The following is a 15,567-nucleotide window of genomic DNA, read 5'->3' on the forward strand; positions in this document are numbered from 1 at the left end:
GCTTAAATTAAGGTGAATATAAAAGAGATTAAAAATTACATTAATCTTTGAGATTTTTTAGTTGCATTTCATATTATTTTATAGGAAATATATTTAGTAGATACTTAAAATTTTTTTAGAATTTAATTATTAAATGTTTTAGACAAATTTTGAATATCATAGTACATTTTTATTTTTATCATTAATAATATTTTTTAAATAAGTGGTATATTTTGATATTGTATGATATGAATAAATATAGTGTATTATTGACATTTTGGAAACTAGTTTGTTATATATGAATTTTTAGGCAGAATTTCATCGATACATCTTTTTTCAATACCATTTTTCGAAATACCATTTTTTATAATTAAAAAGAAAAAAAAGAAATAATCTAAATTTTCTCGGGTCGGGTCTAAATCGAGAGTGCACAGTGCGGTTTTTGGTAGAGAGAAAAGGGTTCTTATTTTTGGGATTATGTTTTCTTCTTCTTCTTCTTCTTCGTGATTCGTCTCACAATTTTCATGTCTCTTCCTACCAAACGCTCTACTTGCTCCGCCGCTTCTGCCTCCGACGACTCTTCTTACTCTTCTCCTCCCATGAAAAAGGCCAAAAACGACCTCCACCATTCCCCGCAACACCCTAACGCCGCCGACAAGGTTGGCTTTCCCATGGAGGAAGATCCAACTCCCGCCGCCGCTAATCTCTCTCGCAAGAAAGCTACACTGCCTCAACCTACTAAGAAGCTTGTAATCAAGCTTAATAAAGGTTTCGATCGATTTCAATTTCTCATTGATCGTAATCTTCAGGATTTTCTCCGAGTAATCTTAGGATTTGTTTTGGGGGGTCTTTTTAGTCTAGTATGTAATCGAAGCTCTTGATTGATTCGATATTACTCTCTGGTACAATTGTTAGGGTTCTTAATTTCTAGGGTTTTCATATAAGCTAGCGATTTGATGGGAATTTTTTGTGTGGGTTTTGCTGTTAAATTACAGTGGAGAATTGAGTGTGACTGATGATTTTGATGTGGATGAGTTGTTGGTTTTTTTTTTTGTCAAGTATGAATCTGTTTGTCTAGCCCGATCTAGCTAATTGAAGATCCGGAATCTTTGTTATTACCTTCTTTTTTATCATTTGAAGGGTTTCTGATTATACCATTTGTTGTTATATGAAGCCAAACCAACTCTACCAAAGAACTTTGAGGAGACTACATGGGAACAGTTGCAGTCAGCTATCAGAGCTATATTCCTCAAAAAACCATTTTCTTTTCACTTCGAGAGCCTTTACCAGGTTAGGCTACTTGCAAATTTACTAGCTTCCTTTCTTTTCCTATCTGTAGATGCCGTGCTGATGAGATGGTGACTGTTTTGTTAGGCTGTTGATGACCTTTGCATGCATAAGCTGGCAGGAAAGCTTTACCAACAGATTGAGAAGGAGTGTGAAGAACACATCTCTGCAGCTTTACAATCTTTAGTTGGGCAGAACACTGATCTCACTGTTTTCTTGTCACTTGTCGAGAAATGCTGGCAAGACTTTTGTGACCAGATGCTTATGATCCGTAGTATAGCCCTGACTCTGGATAGGAAATATGTGATACAAAACCCAAATGTACGTTCACTGTGGGAGATGGGTCTGCAGCTTTTTCGGAAGCATCTATCACTGGCCCCTGAAGTTGAGCAGAGGACTGTTAAAGGTCTCTTAAGTATGATTGAAAAAGAAAGGTGATTTTGTAACTTTCTGGCCTATCAAAAATATAGCGAGGTTAATTTTGTCACATTGGGAATTTCTCTTCATAAAGCCACCTTTACCTTGTCTTATTTTTCTGGCTTTCTAGTAAAGATAATTAGGTATAGGTCAAACTTTCAGGAAAAATAGCACTAGTGTAAGTCGTATATATTTTGGATAACATTTTCACCTGAATCTGCTTACATTTCCTCCATGATATTGGTCCTGCAGGTTAGCAGAAGCTGTTAATAGGACTCTACTTAGCCATCTTTTGAAGATGTTTACTGCACTGGGAATATATATGGATAGCTTTGAGAAACCTTTCCTTGAAGGAACTTCTGAATTCTATGCAGCCGAAGGAATGAAATACATGCAGCAATCTGATGTTCCGGAGTACCTGAAGCATGTTGAGGTGCCTTGCATGACTTCATTTAGTATCCCCTTATGATAAGCTGCAGTACAGTTAATAGTCTTGTTAAGGTTTCTAGTGGTGATTTGTGCAGGGAAGGTTGCATGAAGAGAATGAAAGATGCATACTCTACATAGATGCAGTAACCAGGAAATCATTGATAGCAGCTGTTGAAAGGCAACTTCTAGAGCGTCATATTCTTGTTGTTCTTGATAAGGTTTCACTCTCTTGTTATCCTTGTGGCGGCATGCATATTAGCAAATTTTAGTTTTTCGTAGTCTTGCTGAATTTATGAACATCTCCAGGGTTTTACAACGTTAATGGATGGACGTCGTACTGAGGACCTTCAGAGGATGCAAACCCTGTTTTCTAGGGTCAATGCACTTGAGTCTCTGAGGCAGGCGATAAGTGCATATGTTCGGAAAACTGGGCAGAAGATTGTTATGGATGAAGAGAAAGATAAAGATATGGTACAATCACTATTGGACTTCAAGGCTTCTCTTGACATAATATGGGAAGAGAGCTTTAGCAAGAACGAATCATTTGGGAACACCATCAAAGATTCATTTGAGCATCTGATTAATCTTCGACAGGTATCAAATATTATTTTTCTTGATTATTGCCTGGGTCTCTTGCTAACAATTCTATTTTCATGTAAAAGCAACAGACTGATTAAGTGATTATTGTGGAAATGTCAACCTTCAATTACAATGCTACAATTGAAGAGTTTACATTTTATTATAATCTAGAGATTTTTCGTTACTGATTAAGTACTGTATTGCTATGATTTGGAGACATCTTTGGGCAGTGGGTAGAGTTTTCAAACATAATTTTCAAACATAATTAAGTGCTGTATTCTTGTGGGCGCTGGACCTGATTACAGTAATGTTAGCTAGCATTCATCACTTTGTAGACCAAATAGTCTGATTTATTTTATCCAGTATTTGGTCGTCGCTCAAGTCTTGAGCAAAAAATTTTATATCCAATATCAAGAAGCCTCTTGAAAAAGTTCACTTTAGCTTTCTGCTCATTCGTGTATCACTGTTCTAAATCTATAAGAGTTTCATATTTTGTCCATTAGCATGCATGCCAAATTGATATACATCTTATGCTCTTGGTCTATTTTGCAGAACCGGCCAGCTGAGCTTATTGCCAAGTTTTTGGACGAGAAGCTCCGTGCTGGGAATAAGGGTACTTCTGAAGAAGAATTGGAGAGTACTCTTGAAAAAGTCTTGGTTTTGTTCCGATTTATCCAGGTTAACTCTAATTTCTTACATCTAGTACTGTGTTTTGTCACTGTAAATCACTGCTTTGAGGCAGTGCATTGTCTGTAACCCAGCTATTTGATCTTCTAGATACTGGTTTTGCTGATGGATTTTTATTTTTCATTAAAGGGTAAAGATGTGTTTGAAGCATTCTACAAAAAGGATCTTGCGAAGAGACTCCTTTTGGGAAAGAGTGCTTCAATTGATGCGGAGAAATCCATGATCTCTAAGGTTAAAAACTGATTTATTTTCTGGGTGTTTCCCCTTCCCACAATTTGTTTTCCCCTTTCCGACAATTTGTTTTCTATATCGGTAGTTCTTACCGACTGACCCCAACTTTGGTTTTACCTACAGCTTAAGACTGAGTGTGGTAGCCAGTTTACAAACAAGCTCGAAGGGATGTTCAAGGTACTCTTTCCTTCTCTATTTTCTGAAAAGATGTTGGTCGATTGTTGAATGATCCTACACCATACCTACTTTAATGAATTTTGTACATGTGCAATAGTCCTAATGAGTTTGAACTCTGTTATATTGAATTTTTCTTCAGGATATTGAATTGTCTAAGGAAATCAACGAGTCATTCAAACAATCTTCCCAGGCCAGAACAAAACTGCCATCGGGAATTGAGATGAGTGTCCACGTTTTAACAACAGGGTATGTACTATGTATTAATTTCATCCAGGATTCAACTGCTAGAATGCTTGATAGCATGCGTATATATAAAGCTTGTTAACTTTCCATGTCTATTGCAGGTACTGGCCAACATATCCACCCATGGATGTTAAGCTTCCTCATGAACTAAATGTCTATCAGGTTTTAGTAACAGTTCTTATTTAGTTTTTTCCTTTCCTCGTTGGATTCTTTTTTGTTACAGGCTTTTTTTCTAAGTTATCTGTTTGTTTCGTAGGATATTTTCAAAGAGTTCTATTTAAGCAAGTACAGTGGTAGGAGGTTAATGTGGCAAAATTCATTAGGCCACTGTGTTTTAAAGGCAGATTTCTCCAGAGGTAAAAAGGAGCTGGCTGTTTCCCTATTTCAGGTCAGTAGAATTTTCTCTTTTTCCTTTGTAGCCTCTTTCCTGTCTACCCGAGTTATTGCTTGAACATGGTCTTTTCTTTTTGTCTCAGGCTGTTGTGTTGATGTTATTTAACGATGCAATGAAACTTAGCTTTGAAGACATTAAAGATTCCACTGGCATAGAGGACAAGGAGCTGAGAAGGACTTTGCAGTCGCTTGCTTGTGGGAAAGTCCGTGTCCTGCTGAAGGTTAGGCCAAAATCTCCTTTCAACTAATGCAGAAACTGCTGAGATTGTGGATTTACCTTTTCCCATAAGGTTGAGCCTTATTATGTAAATGTATTTGCAGCATCCAAAGGGAAGAGATGTAGACGATGGTGATGAATTTGAATTTAATGACGACTTTGCAGCTCCCCTGTATCGTATTAAGGTACGTCGTTTTTTCCTTGCTCTCTTCCCGTAAAGTTTCCTCGAATCTTTTGATACTGTTGTAGTGGACCAATTCTTTCTTTTGTTTCCTGCGTGCAGGTAAATGCAATCCAGATGAAAGAGACAGTAGAGGAGAACACAAGTACAACGGAAAGAGTATTCCAGGACCGACAATACCAGGTTGGTTTCTGTTCCATTTTCTCTTGCGATACTATTTTCTTGGATCGTTTTACAACCTGGCTCTTTCAATGAGAGAAGATTTTGACAAAATCCCACCACAACCTTCTCTTACAGATCGATGCAGCCATTGTTCGTATTATGAAGACAAGAAAAGTCTTGAGCCATACTCTTCTAATCACTGAGCTCTTCCAACAGGTAACTTTCATCCTGCTAGATTGATTTCAAAACCCCTAAAGTAGGATAAAAAGTAGACTATATTTTGAACTGGGTTCCACGTGAATGAGTAACCAGACGAATAACATGTTGGTTTATGAAAGAAAAGATAAAACATGAATTCCTTAACTCTGTCCACTGTCCAGTCGTACTGGTAATGTATTCGTGATGATTATGCTGGTAATGTATTCGTGATGATTATGAGGGCTCTCAGGACTCAACTAAATGTTATACACCCTGCGATTGTGTTTGTGATTTACAGCTCAAATTCCCAATAAAACCGGCTGATCTAAAGAAGAGGATTGAAAGCTTGATCGATCGAGAATACTTAGAGAGGGAAAAGAGCAACCCCCAGATATACAATTATCTTGCTTAGAGTCTCTCTGGTAAACACCGTTTCAATATTTTCCTCTCTGTATATTTTATTGACAAACAAAAACAATGGCCGAAATTTTCTTTTTATTCAGTTTGAAAAAGAAAAAAAAAAAGAACTCGAGATTCCAATCATTTCATCTCGCCGCTTTGCTTGTACAGCCCTTAACTTGTGCTGCTTCGTAGGTTCACTTATTCTCCTGTTACTTTTTACCATGAGTATTCACTGTGTTGATTTTATTAGGTTTTATCTCATCTGTTGTTTTTTTTCTTTACTTGGAACTTGCTCGTTTTCTGATCTTTTATAGAAGAACCTAAAAGTTGTTTTGTTTATGGACAAACATAATCGTTTTTTAGAACTTGGAGTAGAATTTTTAAGAGAAGTTATCTTCGAGTTTTCTTTGTTGATTCCGTTTAGTGTTCTTTTGAATTGGTTCGTATGGAGAAATAGTTTTCAAAGCTTTTTTTTTTGGATTCGTTTGACATTTTATACATTTTCTGTCTTTAATATATACTGTTTGTGAACCACAAAAAAAAAACTTCTACTATCAAAGAGCAAAAGAACGAAGAGAGAGAAACAAATTGCAAAAGAACGAAGAGGAATGTCAGTAACTGTGTTTATAGGTGTGGTTAGGACATGTACTTTTGAAAATTAGTTTTGTTCTAGACGCTAATTTACGGGATAAGATTTTATCCTAATCAACTAGAAATAATATATGTTTTTAGGCCAAGACGTTGATCCCGAAATCTCGAATCAACTTATTATTAGTCTTATGATATAATCTTAGTATAGAAAATGATACCAAATATCTTTATTTGTTTATTAACTTTTATTTGTTTATTAACTCTTGGTGGATGGGGGTAATATCTAGAATGTCTATTTATGATACTATGCAATTTTTGCAAGTTTAGAAGTACACATTTTGGAAGTACATTTTACAAATAACTTTAATAAGGTAGATATTTACATTCAAATCCCATTACATATGTATAGGTTTCAGAAAACAAATTAATAACAGGCATAAAGGATAAAAATAACAAATTCTAATTTGTGCAATTTAATTAAAAGTTTTAAAACAAAAATAACCAATCAAAATGAACATAGAAGATTTGATATCTAACTTACCATATTAATTTGTTATTCATCTTTTTTTTTTTTCAACTTGTTATTCATCTTATATATTTAAATATCAAATCTTATATGTTTAGAGGGGATACTTCACCTCTCATCTTTATATCATTCTATTTTTGTGAAACAAATAAATATCATATTATTCATTATCATAAAGAAAGTAATTTTTTTCCACACATGCCACAATTTGAATTTTTTGAAATGGATATAAATTGTTCAATCTATGAAAAAAAACTTGTAAGAGATCAAAAATTTAAATTTTAGTAATATAATTTCTTTAAATAAAAATATATTCAATGACGTAGCGGAAGCTAATAGGGATAGAACTAGAGATCCCGTTGATTACTCGGAATACCGGATAACTAGGTTTTGAAAGTCCTCCTCTCAGGGTTTTCGCAAAAACTCTTGGATTTGTGAATACTCTTCACAGTGGTTTATCAAAACCTCTTTAAATCTTTTGATTAATGAATTCATCAATAACTGAATACAATAGGAGGCCTAAGAAGGCTATATATGATAAAGCTTAAAAACCCTAAAACAGATAATATTCTAGAATAATTATAATTAATAGATTAAAAGATAATAATAATAATAGATATTTGGAAATTATCCAAATATCTCGCTGCATCAGGTCTCACCGGCCAAGAAAAGATTTGTCCTCGAATCTTGTATCTTCGCTGCATCATTCAACAAATATGTTGTCTCAGTAACAGGTCGGATATTAAATATTTTGACACATTTTTTTGTTGAAATGTATAATTTTTATATACTATAATAATCTTTATAAATATTTTAATTTGGAACATTTAAAAACAGTTTAACTTGATATTTTTAAAAAAATTATCATAAATATCAAATAGATCAAAAAGTAAAAAATTATAAATACTCTAATTTAATTTGCTATAGCACAGATCATAATATGTCACTATAATATGAAAAAAAATCAAAACCCCAATTATATTATATAAAGAGAGAGGTATAACGTTTATTAAATTACTCTTATTATAATATCTCGCTTTTAAAAAACTGATTTATAAAATTATGTCTTACAATAAAATTCAAGCATTGATGTATGACAGACAATGAAATTATAACATATATATAATTAAATATAACTATGAATAAGGAAAATTCTCATAAATACCACTATTTAAGTTTTTTTCCAAAAATACTACATTTTTTTTTCAAAACTACCATTAAAATGTTTTTTTGTTCCAAAAATACCATAGAATTGAACTAAAGTTAAATATTAAAATATAATCCCTAAATCCTAACCACTAAATCCTACCCCCTAAAAACTATACCCTAAAACTAAATTTGTCAACCCAAACCTAAAAAACTTAAAAATCAATTTTTGTGTGTTGTGGTATTTTTGGAAAAAAAGCTTTTGTTGTATTTTTGGAAAAAAAAACTTAAAGAGTGGTATTTAAAAAAAACTAAAATAATGGTATTTTGAGGAATTCCTATATAAATAACATCATGATACATAAACTAATAGAATATTTGAAAACTTTTTTTGAAAACATAAAATATACAAAATTATTTCTAAAAATAAAATTCAATTTGTGTTATAGCATGATCTAGTATTTTTAGAAAAATCAACGATATCTTATTATATAAAGTTGGGTTTTGAAAGTTAGTCATTAACAAGATTTTGACATGTGTCAAGTTATAAATCTGAGATTTGACATTTGTAAAAGTTAATATTTAATAGAAAGAATTTGATTACAACAAAAATAAAATAATTTGTTTTAAAACAAATTAATAATGCAAAAAGATAATTATCAAAAATTACAGAATTTATCAAAATAATACAATTTTTTTTACAGCTTTGTATAATTGGGATTATTTTTTTAATGGGAAAGTAATTTTTTCTTATTTTTTTAAACCAAAATTTTCTCATACTTTCTCTTTTTCAGTTGGGAATAGGTAAAATTAATATGTTGACCCAAAAAAATATTAATATATGCATCTTCTTTTCCTAATACTGTATTTGTAGTATTTTTAGATTCTTTTATTTAATTTATATTTTCATTTTTATTTGGGATTCATATATTACCATGCTTATAAATTTCTATTGTTTCTTTAATTATGTCAAATTCATTTTTTTCTAATTTATTAACCTTGATTTGGTCAGAAACCTTTTTTTACAACAACATCAAATATGGACCAATCGTTAACATAATCGTTAACCTTTTTTTTGTTTCTTTTTTTTGCAAACATAATTGTTAACATTAATCATTCAATTTCAAAGGGAAACAACGAGTACAAGCTCATCAACCTAATGAATAAATAAAATAGGCTAATCAAACACAAGCGTACAACAAACATAGATAAATAGATGGAAAAAACATAAATCATTTTTGATAGATCCATATGAGCTTAAAGACTCTGACACCCTGGTTTGCGAAAATGTTTAAAAGAATTTATTTGGCCACATACGTCACCAAAATGCATTTATTATTTCGGTCAAGGGTCTTGAGAGAACTTCATGATGGGCGACCTTCCTGAAAGTGCTTGTCGGAACTGTGCGAGTGAAGACAAAACACAGGAAAATATCATTTGTTGATTTGTAAGGTCGGTAAACAAGTTTTTAAAGCTTCCTAGACGTAACAAACTGACCATCGAATATGGGTGGGTCTACGAGCCGAGAATAGATGTAGGGCCCCATTAGGAAGATGGGCCCATGGACTGAGAATGGACATGGGCTCAATAAGCAAGGTGGCGGTTAAGGCGTTACAGAGACAGATGCTACATCATGGTGTGTCAAAGACACTTCCACGAATACATTGGGAAATTTAACATTAGTTACTATCAAAAGATTTTGTGACGTTAGAAAAATGTTTTTACTTTCATTGGTTGTCGTGGCAAGCCATTTTGAGATAGTAAAAAGACGTGACCATTTTATCTCCACAAAGAAAGAGGGTAGAGCCGAGGTTCTATTTATGGTGGAGAAGGTTGGACACAAGGTTATTTACCTAAGAGAGGAAGGTGGAGGAGGTTGGACGCAAGATTATCTCCCTAAGGAAGGAAGGCGGAGCCAAGGTTCTCTCCATGGTTGAGGAGGTTGGACGCAAGGTTCTCTCTATAAGGGATGAAAGCGGAGCCGGGGTCTTTTCCATGGCGATCATATATTATTGTGATGATATCATTGATTAGTATATTATGTAATATATTTATTATTCAAAATGTTTTTTGAGCCAACAAGTTTAGTAATTAAAAAATTATGGAGAAGTGAAAGTAAAATAGGTTGTTTAATTTATTTATATAGACGTTCTCTAGGTGGTGATAAAGAATTATTTGTAACATAAAGTATATTTAGGTATAAAATAAAATAAAAAGTATGTGGTTATTCATCTACGTAAACTCACATAATATATTTATATATGTAGGAGTTTGCTTTTTATATAATCTAAAAGGATGAGTTCTTTGTCCATTTCAGTGTCGTTAAGTTCTTAGAAACACCTAAAAGGATGAGTTCTCTGTCCATGGCTTAAATTTGTTTCATATGATTTGTAGGCTTAAAAAACTGAGTTCCTATTTTTGTAATCAATGCAAATAAAGCCTATTAATCAAAAAAAAAAAAAAGGAAGAACTGGAAACATCTATTCTAGAAAGAAAAAAAACTCACATTAGAATCAGATATCACCAAATTGTACCAAATCTTAGCAGAAAGTAGTCAGTTGTATTCGTATCAGTTATACCAAAAACTACCAATTATACCAAAAACTATCAGGTATACCAGTACTACTAGTACTAAATTCGAACTATTTCTCTAAGATTTAGTTCGATTCAAGTGTTCAATCAATGCCATTATCTATATAATTTGACCCATATCACTACAAGAACAAATCATAATGAATCAAATAAGTATTCATGAAAAATCTTAGAAATTTATAATATCTCTAATTGAACTGAATGAGCATTCATACACAAATAATTTTTTCCTACACCATAAACAAGTTTAGAACTACTTAAATTCGACGCAGATCACTTCAGCTTTGAAGTCTTTCAGTGGTGGTGGATTTTGAGCTTTTTTTTTTTTTTTTTTTAATCTTTTTAATTATATAAAATACTCAAGGGTAAAAATGTGATAAACTGGTCAATAAAGAGTCAAATGGTACTAAGATTATAACATAGTGGAATTGACTCTTTTTTGGTCAAAAGAAATCGGAGATGATTTTCTCCTAAATTTTCAATTAATTTTATAGAAAAATAAAACAAAAAAAAAAAAATACTTTTAGGAAAGGGGATATGAGAGTTGATTTTTTGGTCAAAGGCCATGCAGATTATTTCCAACAATAGAGTTTCTATTTTTGTAATCAACGCAAATAAAACCTATAAATAAATGATAAAAAAAAAATGAGAAAGGAAGAACTACAAACATCTACCTTTGAGAGAAAAAAGAAAAGAGATAAAAGAAGAAGAGAAGAATGGCTTCTCTTTGGCTGAAGTTAGTATTCTCCTTAAGTCTAATAGGCCTCAATTGTATGGCTAAATCAACTCTGGTATGTTGTTAGTTGACACCGTAATTTGGTATAATATATACTAAACTAATCTATTTCTCATATTAAGATTGTTGCATTTTGTGTTGCAGCATCAAGAAACCGAAATCGAGTGCGTCTCTATAAACAAACAGTCTGCTTTACAACATCCTCTTATGAAGAATCATCGTATACAGGTATCATTTTATTTTCCATGAAACATACTAATTAATCAAGTTTTTATAAAGAAGTATGTTGGATTAGTGAACCTAATTAAATGAATTTCTTGTAGACTCGACCAAGTCGAGAGCTTTTATCAATGCTTTCTACGTCCAATGGTAACATACTCGGAGAGATTGATTTGAAGGGATCAGAAGAATGTCCAAAGGGACAAGTACCGATTCATAAACCAAAAACCAACTTAACCGATAATCTTATTCATCCCCAACAACTTCCTAAAGAAGGTAACCTCTTGCATTTGACTTCTTCTAAATATCAATCACCTTTGATGGCAACATCTTGTTGAGGTTTAATTTTGTATTATCTCACTTTACGCTTATATTTCTTTTTTACGCTTACATTTATTTTTACGTATAGACGTTAAACTATATTGTGTTTACTTTTAAAAAGCATGTATATTATGTAATTATTTTTGTGTTTACAATTTGTAATGATGTTTGATAAAATTTGTTATTTTAAACTTTATACAAACTAAATATTTTAACTAGTAATTTGCAAACACAAATATAAGCATGTACACATAAAACTAATAAAAGGACCCATTGTCTACTCTAAAGATTATATTGTATTTATTCTTTGTTGGTACTTGGTTCTTATATCTTTTTAGTAAATAAATAGTATTTTACTCTAACCACAATTCTTTTCCTTCTTCTAGGCAGTCGTCTCCTGAAACAAACTCGTAGGGGTAAAGAACAGAAGAGAAAGAACAGGCTACGTACAAAAACTAAAAGCAAACCCATCTCTTCCGCAATGTTTTCTCAAAAAAATAAGAATCAACACCGCCGGCCAACATTATTTACAGAGACCCATCTACATGTAAGTAGCTCAAGCTGCAACGCCATGCATATATTAGGTGATGATTATCTTACGGTATAAATATGATTTTATTTGCAGTATGCAATTGTTAAGACATTTCTAAATACGACCAACAAATGGCGTGGAGCACAAGCATTGTTTAATATTAACAAGCCCCTAGTGGCACAAAATCAGTTTAGTAAGGCTTGGATTTGGCTTAATTACATACAAGGAAGCGTGACGAGCAGCATCCAGTTTGGTTGGGCTGTAAGTATTTTACTACTAAAAACAACATTGATCGATTTGAATTACTTGTACTTGTAGAACCTTCTTAGATAGTCATTTTAGTTAGATGTTTGGATACTACATGAAAACCCCTCTAAACTTCTCTCTCGATCCATCACTACAGGTGCATAGGAAATTATATCCAGACGATCGTCCAAGACTAACCACATTTTGGACGGTGGTTACTTTCAAAATATACAATGTTTTTATCATGCAGATTAAGAATGTTATATTACTCCCTCACTTTCAAAATATACAATGTTTTTATCATGCAGATTAAGAATGTTACTTTTAACAAGTTCAACTAATCAGAAACAATATTGTATAATATAAAAAATTAAATTAATTCAAAAGTTGTACAGAAACTTGAGAACATCCTATATTATGAAACAAAAAATTATTATTTAAAATATCCTATATTACAAAATAGAAGAAATATTATTTTTTAATATTAAAATTTGAAAATCATCCAAATGGGCTGGGCTGCGGTCTTTACACTTTCGATCCAGTAACAAAATTACGGTTTACAAAATCTACGAACAAGATGATACACGACAACAACAAATCCAAAATAAGAACAAGATGATACAAAAAGAAAGGGAACAAAAAACAAAAATGAGAGAGAAGGCGACTAAAAAGGCGATTTTTTACAGTTATCTTTTCGAATCTCTTTGGCGACGGTTCTCTGCGATTTTGCCGGCGGAGTGGTTCATCTCACCACTACCACTCAGGCAGTTATCTCCACGCTAATTCCCCGAAACAAACGTGATGCCACTCCGACGGTTACAGAGGACCTTTCTCTATATAATCGCAGAATGATAACTCTCTAATTTACATGTTTTTAGCATCCTTTTTTGTCCATATTTTGCATTGTTCATACCTCTAACTTAGCATTTTTAGGTCATTTACTGTAGGAATTCACTTTTAGAGCATTTAGGGTGTTGCATTTCTGCATTTGCATATTTTGGATGAAAACATGTGCTAAAGAGCCAAAAATGGGGAAAAACAAGGACAACTCGAGCATGTACCCGAAGGAGCCATCGAGCTGCAAGAATAAGTCCGAACCCCAACACGATCGAGGAAGATCCAAGAGCATGAAGAGCAACCCGAAGATCCACCCGAGGAGTAACCCGACTTCACCCTCGTGTACCCCATCGAGTAGATCATCCGGCAGGTCTGGGAAGCTAGGTCAAATGGGTTTCCATATATAAACCCCCTCTTCCCCTAGCTTGCAAAGGAGCACGCCGCAAACCCTCAAACCGGAGAGCGAGAGCTTCTGTGAGAGAACTGAGCGACTCAACATTTTTCTTCTTGTTTTGCATTTTTATTTTGTAGTTTTCTTAGATTTCTATCCTTTACTTTCTCTACTCTACTCTATCTTTTAATACAATGTCATTTTCATTCATTTTGATTGCTTTGTTAGTTGCTTCTATGTCCGAGTAGTGTAGTAAGGTTTCTAGGAATGGGAAAGATGATTTTGTGTTCTTGATCGGTTAGGATGATTTAGTTGATTGTAAATGATTGATAGATTTCCTTCTAGATTGGTGCTCTTAATGCTGTCAACAGACCGAAAGGTTGAGATTAGATCTAGGGCGTTTACAAATGCTACAGGTCGAAAGGAGTAGATAAAATGCTTGATTTAGCCAATGCTAGAGGTTTACTTAACTCTGAGTAACAAAATTAGATGAGTTTAAGTGTACTGACAATAATGAATCGTTCTTAATGCCTGCTTGTTCATATTGCTAGTGCGACAGTGTGGTAATGTGTTCAAGGTTGATTGTTGCTAGTGTGAAAGTGTGGTGACAAGGTCTTAGAGGTTCATTGTCTAGGAAATAATTTCATGAGGCATGTAAGGCATCCGTACTGGTCTAGAACACTTAGGATTCGATTACCCCCATCTTTAGGAACTTTCATATTTTATTTATTTGCATTTCTTTCACTTACTCGACTACTTACCCGATCAGGTACACGATAACCTGTATCGAGTAATACCTCGAGCTGTTCATATCTCACTTGCATACTTGATCTCCCCACTCGATCATGTACTCGATTGCTTGCATCGAGTGCTTAGGTCGTGTGGTTTACTTGTTTATATTCTTTTACCTTGTTTATTATAGGAATCGTTAGAACCAAAACCCTAATTGCTTGGCTTGACTTGCATTGTTCTGATCATATCCTTCCTGCTAGCAATACACAACCATTTGGATTGATAACCCTTTGTACTACAACTGCATAGGGGATTGATACCCTGGGTGAAAACCTGTCTATCAATTTGGCGTCGTTGCTTGTCTATCAATTTGGCGCTGTTGCCTGTCTATCAATTTGGTGTCGTTGCCATTTGGTTGTTTTAATTTTGCTACGTTTTGGATTTCAGCGCTTGCTAGATCAAGTTCGTTTTTTTATATTTGGTTTGGATACTGACTTGTTTGCTTTCGCATTGTTTGTTTTGAATCTCAGGTACAACCCGAGCACCCACCCGACCCTTCACTCGATCACCTAGATCGAGTTGATCCTCGTGTACACACTCGGACACATACCTGTGCATGCAAACACGATCCAGAGGTAGCCAGAACCTGAGTTCTTTCATCGACAACATCGACAGACCTCAGCTACTCAGACAACAACAAGTTCAACAAGAACCATCAATCATTGAGGAGACGATGAATAATCAGAACGGTCCACCAGCTCCTCAAGCAAGGACCAATATAGGAGCAGGAGATGTTCCATTTACTCACACTCAAAGGAATGGCATTGTGCCACCAGCTGTGCAGAACAATAATTTTGAGATCAAGAGTAGTCTCATCCAGATGATACAGAGTAATAAGTTTCATGGATTGCCAATGGAGGACCCATTGGATCCAGAGGTAGCCTCACTAAGATCAATGGAGTCAATGAAGATTGATTCAAGCTCCGGCTTTTCCCATTCTCTTTGGGAGACAAAGCACGAATCTGGGAGAAATCGCTCCCTAAGGAGTCCATCACCACTTGGGAAGCGTGCAAGAAGGCATTCCTGGACAAATTCTTCTCCAACTCCAGAACCGCA

At 33.8% G+C, this 15,567-nt stretch overlaps 2 protein-coding genes across 2 annotated transcripts; both read left to right on the forward strand.

Moving 5' to 3' along the window:
• Nucleotides 1-239: 239 nt before the first annotated feature.
• LOC104763064 (cullin-4) lies at nt 240-5,723 on the forward strand. Its single transcript, XM_087498191.1, has 17 exons — nt 240-747; nt 1,154-1,269; nt 1,354-1,700; nt 1,936-2,116; nt 2,208-2,330; nt 2,419-2,706; nt 3,244-3,369; nt 3,508-3,609; nt 3,733-3,786; nt 3,926-4,032; nt 4,131-4,191; nt 4,286-4,417; nt 4,506-4,643; nt 4,744-4,824; nt 4,923-5,003; nt 5,118-5,198; nt 5,479-5,723. The coding sequence occupies exons 1-17, from the start codon at nt 504-506 to the stop codon at nt 5,590-5,592; spliced, it is 2,376 nt and encodes a 791-aa protein (XP_087354317.1). The 5' UTR covers nt 240-503; the 3' UTR covers nt 5,593-5,723.
• Nucleotides 5,724-11,084: 5,361 nt separating this feature from the next.
• Nucleotides 11,085-12,934, forward strand: LOC104760279 (protein neprosin-like). Its single transcript, XM_087499817.1, has 6 exons — nt 11,085-11,228; nt 11,318-11,401; nt 11,497-11,668; nt 12,100-12,260; nt 12,339-12,506; nt 12,649-12,934. Exons 1-6 carry the CDS (start codon nt 11,154-11,156, stop codon nt 12,802-12,804), a joined length of 816 nt encoding a protein of 271 aa, XP_087355943.1. The 5' UTR covers nt 11,085-11,153; the 3' UTR covers nt 12,805-12,934.
• The last annotated feature ends 2,633 nt before the right edge of the window (nt 12,935-15,567 follow it).

This window comes from Camelina sativa, chromosome 18 (genome assembly GCF_030686135.1).
Source record: "Camelina sativa cultivar CO46 ecotype springtype chromosome 18, ASM3068613v1".
In the NCBI taxonomy this organism is placed as follows: domain Eukaryota; kingdom Viridiplantae; phylum Streptophyta; class Magnoliopsida; order Brassicales; family Brassicaceae; genus Camelina; species Camelina sativa.

Bases quoted from the DNA above. Each gene is read 5' to 3' on its own strand.
- LOC104760279 (XM_087499817.1), top strand. From the start codon at position 11,154: ATGGCTTCTCTTTGGCTGAAGTTAGTATTCTCCTTAAGTCTAATAGGC. The intron at 12,261-12,338 runs GTAAGTAGCTCA...TTTTATTTGCAG, and splicing joins TTACAGAGACCCATCTACAT to TATGCAATTGTTAAGACATT. The intron at 12,507-12,648 runs GTAAGTATTTTA...CCATCACTACAG, and splicing joins GCATCCAGTTTGGTTGGGCT to GTGCATAGGAAATTATATCC.
- LOC104763064 (XM_087498191.1), top strand. From the start codon at position 504: ATGTCTCTTCCTACCAAACGCTCTACTTGCTCCGCCGCTTCTGCCTCC. The intron at 3,787-3,925 runs GTACTCTTTCCT...ATTTTTCTTCAG, and splicing joins AGCTCGAAGGGATGTTCAAG to GATATTGAATTGTCTAAGGA. The intron at 4,418-4,505 runs GTCAGTAGAATT...TTTTTGTCTCAG, and splicing joins TGGCTGTTTCCCTATTTCAG to GCTGTTGTGTTGATGTTATT.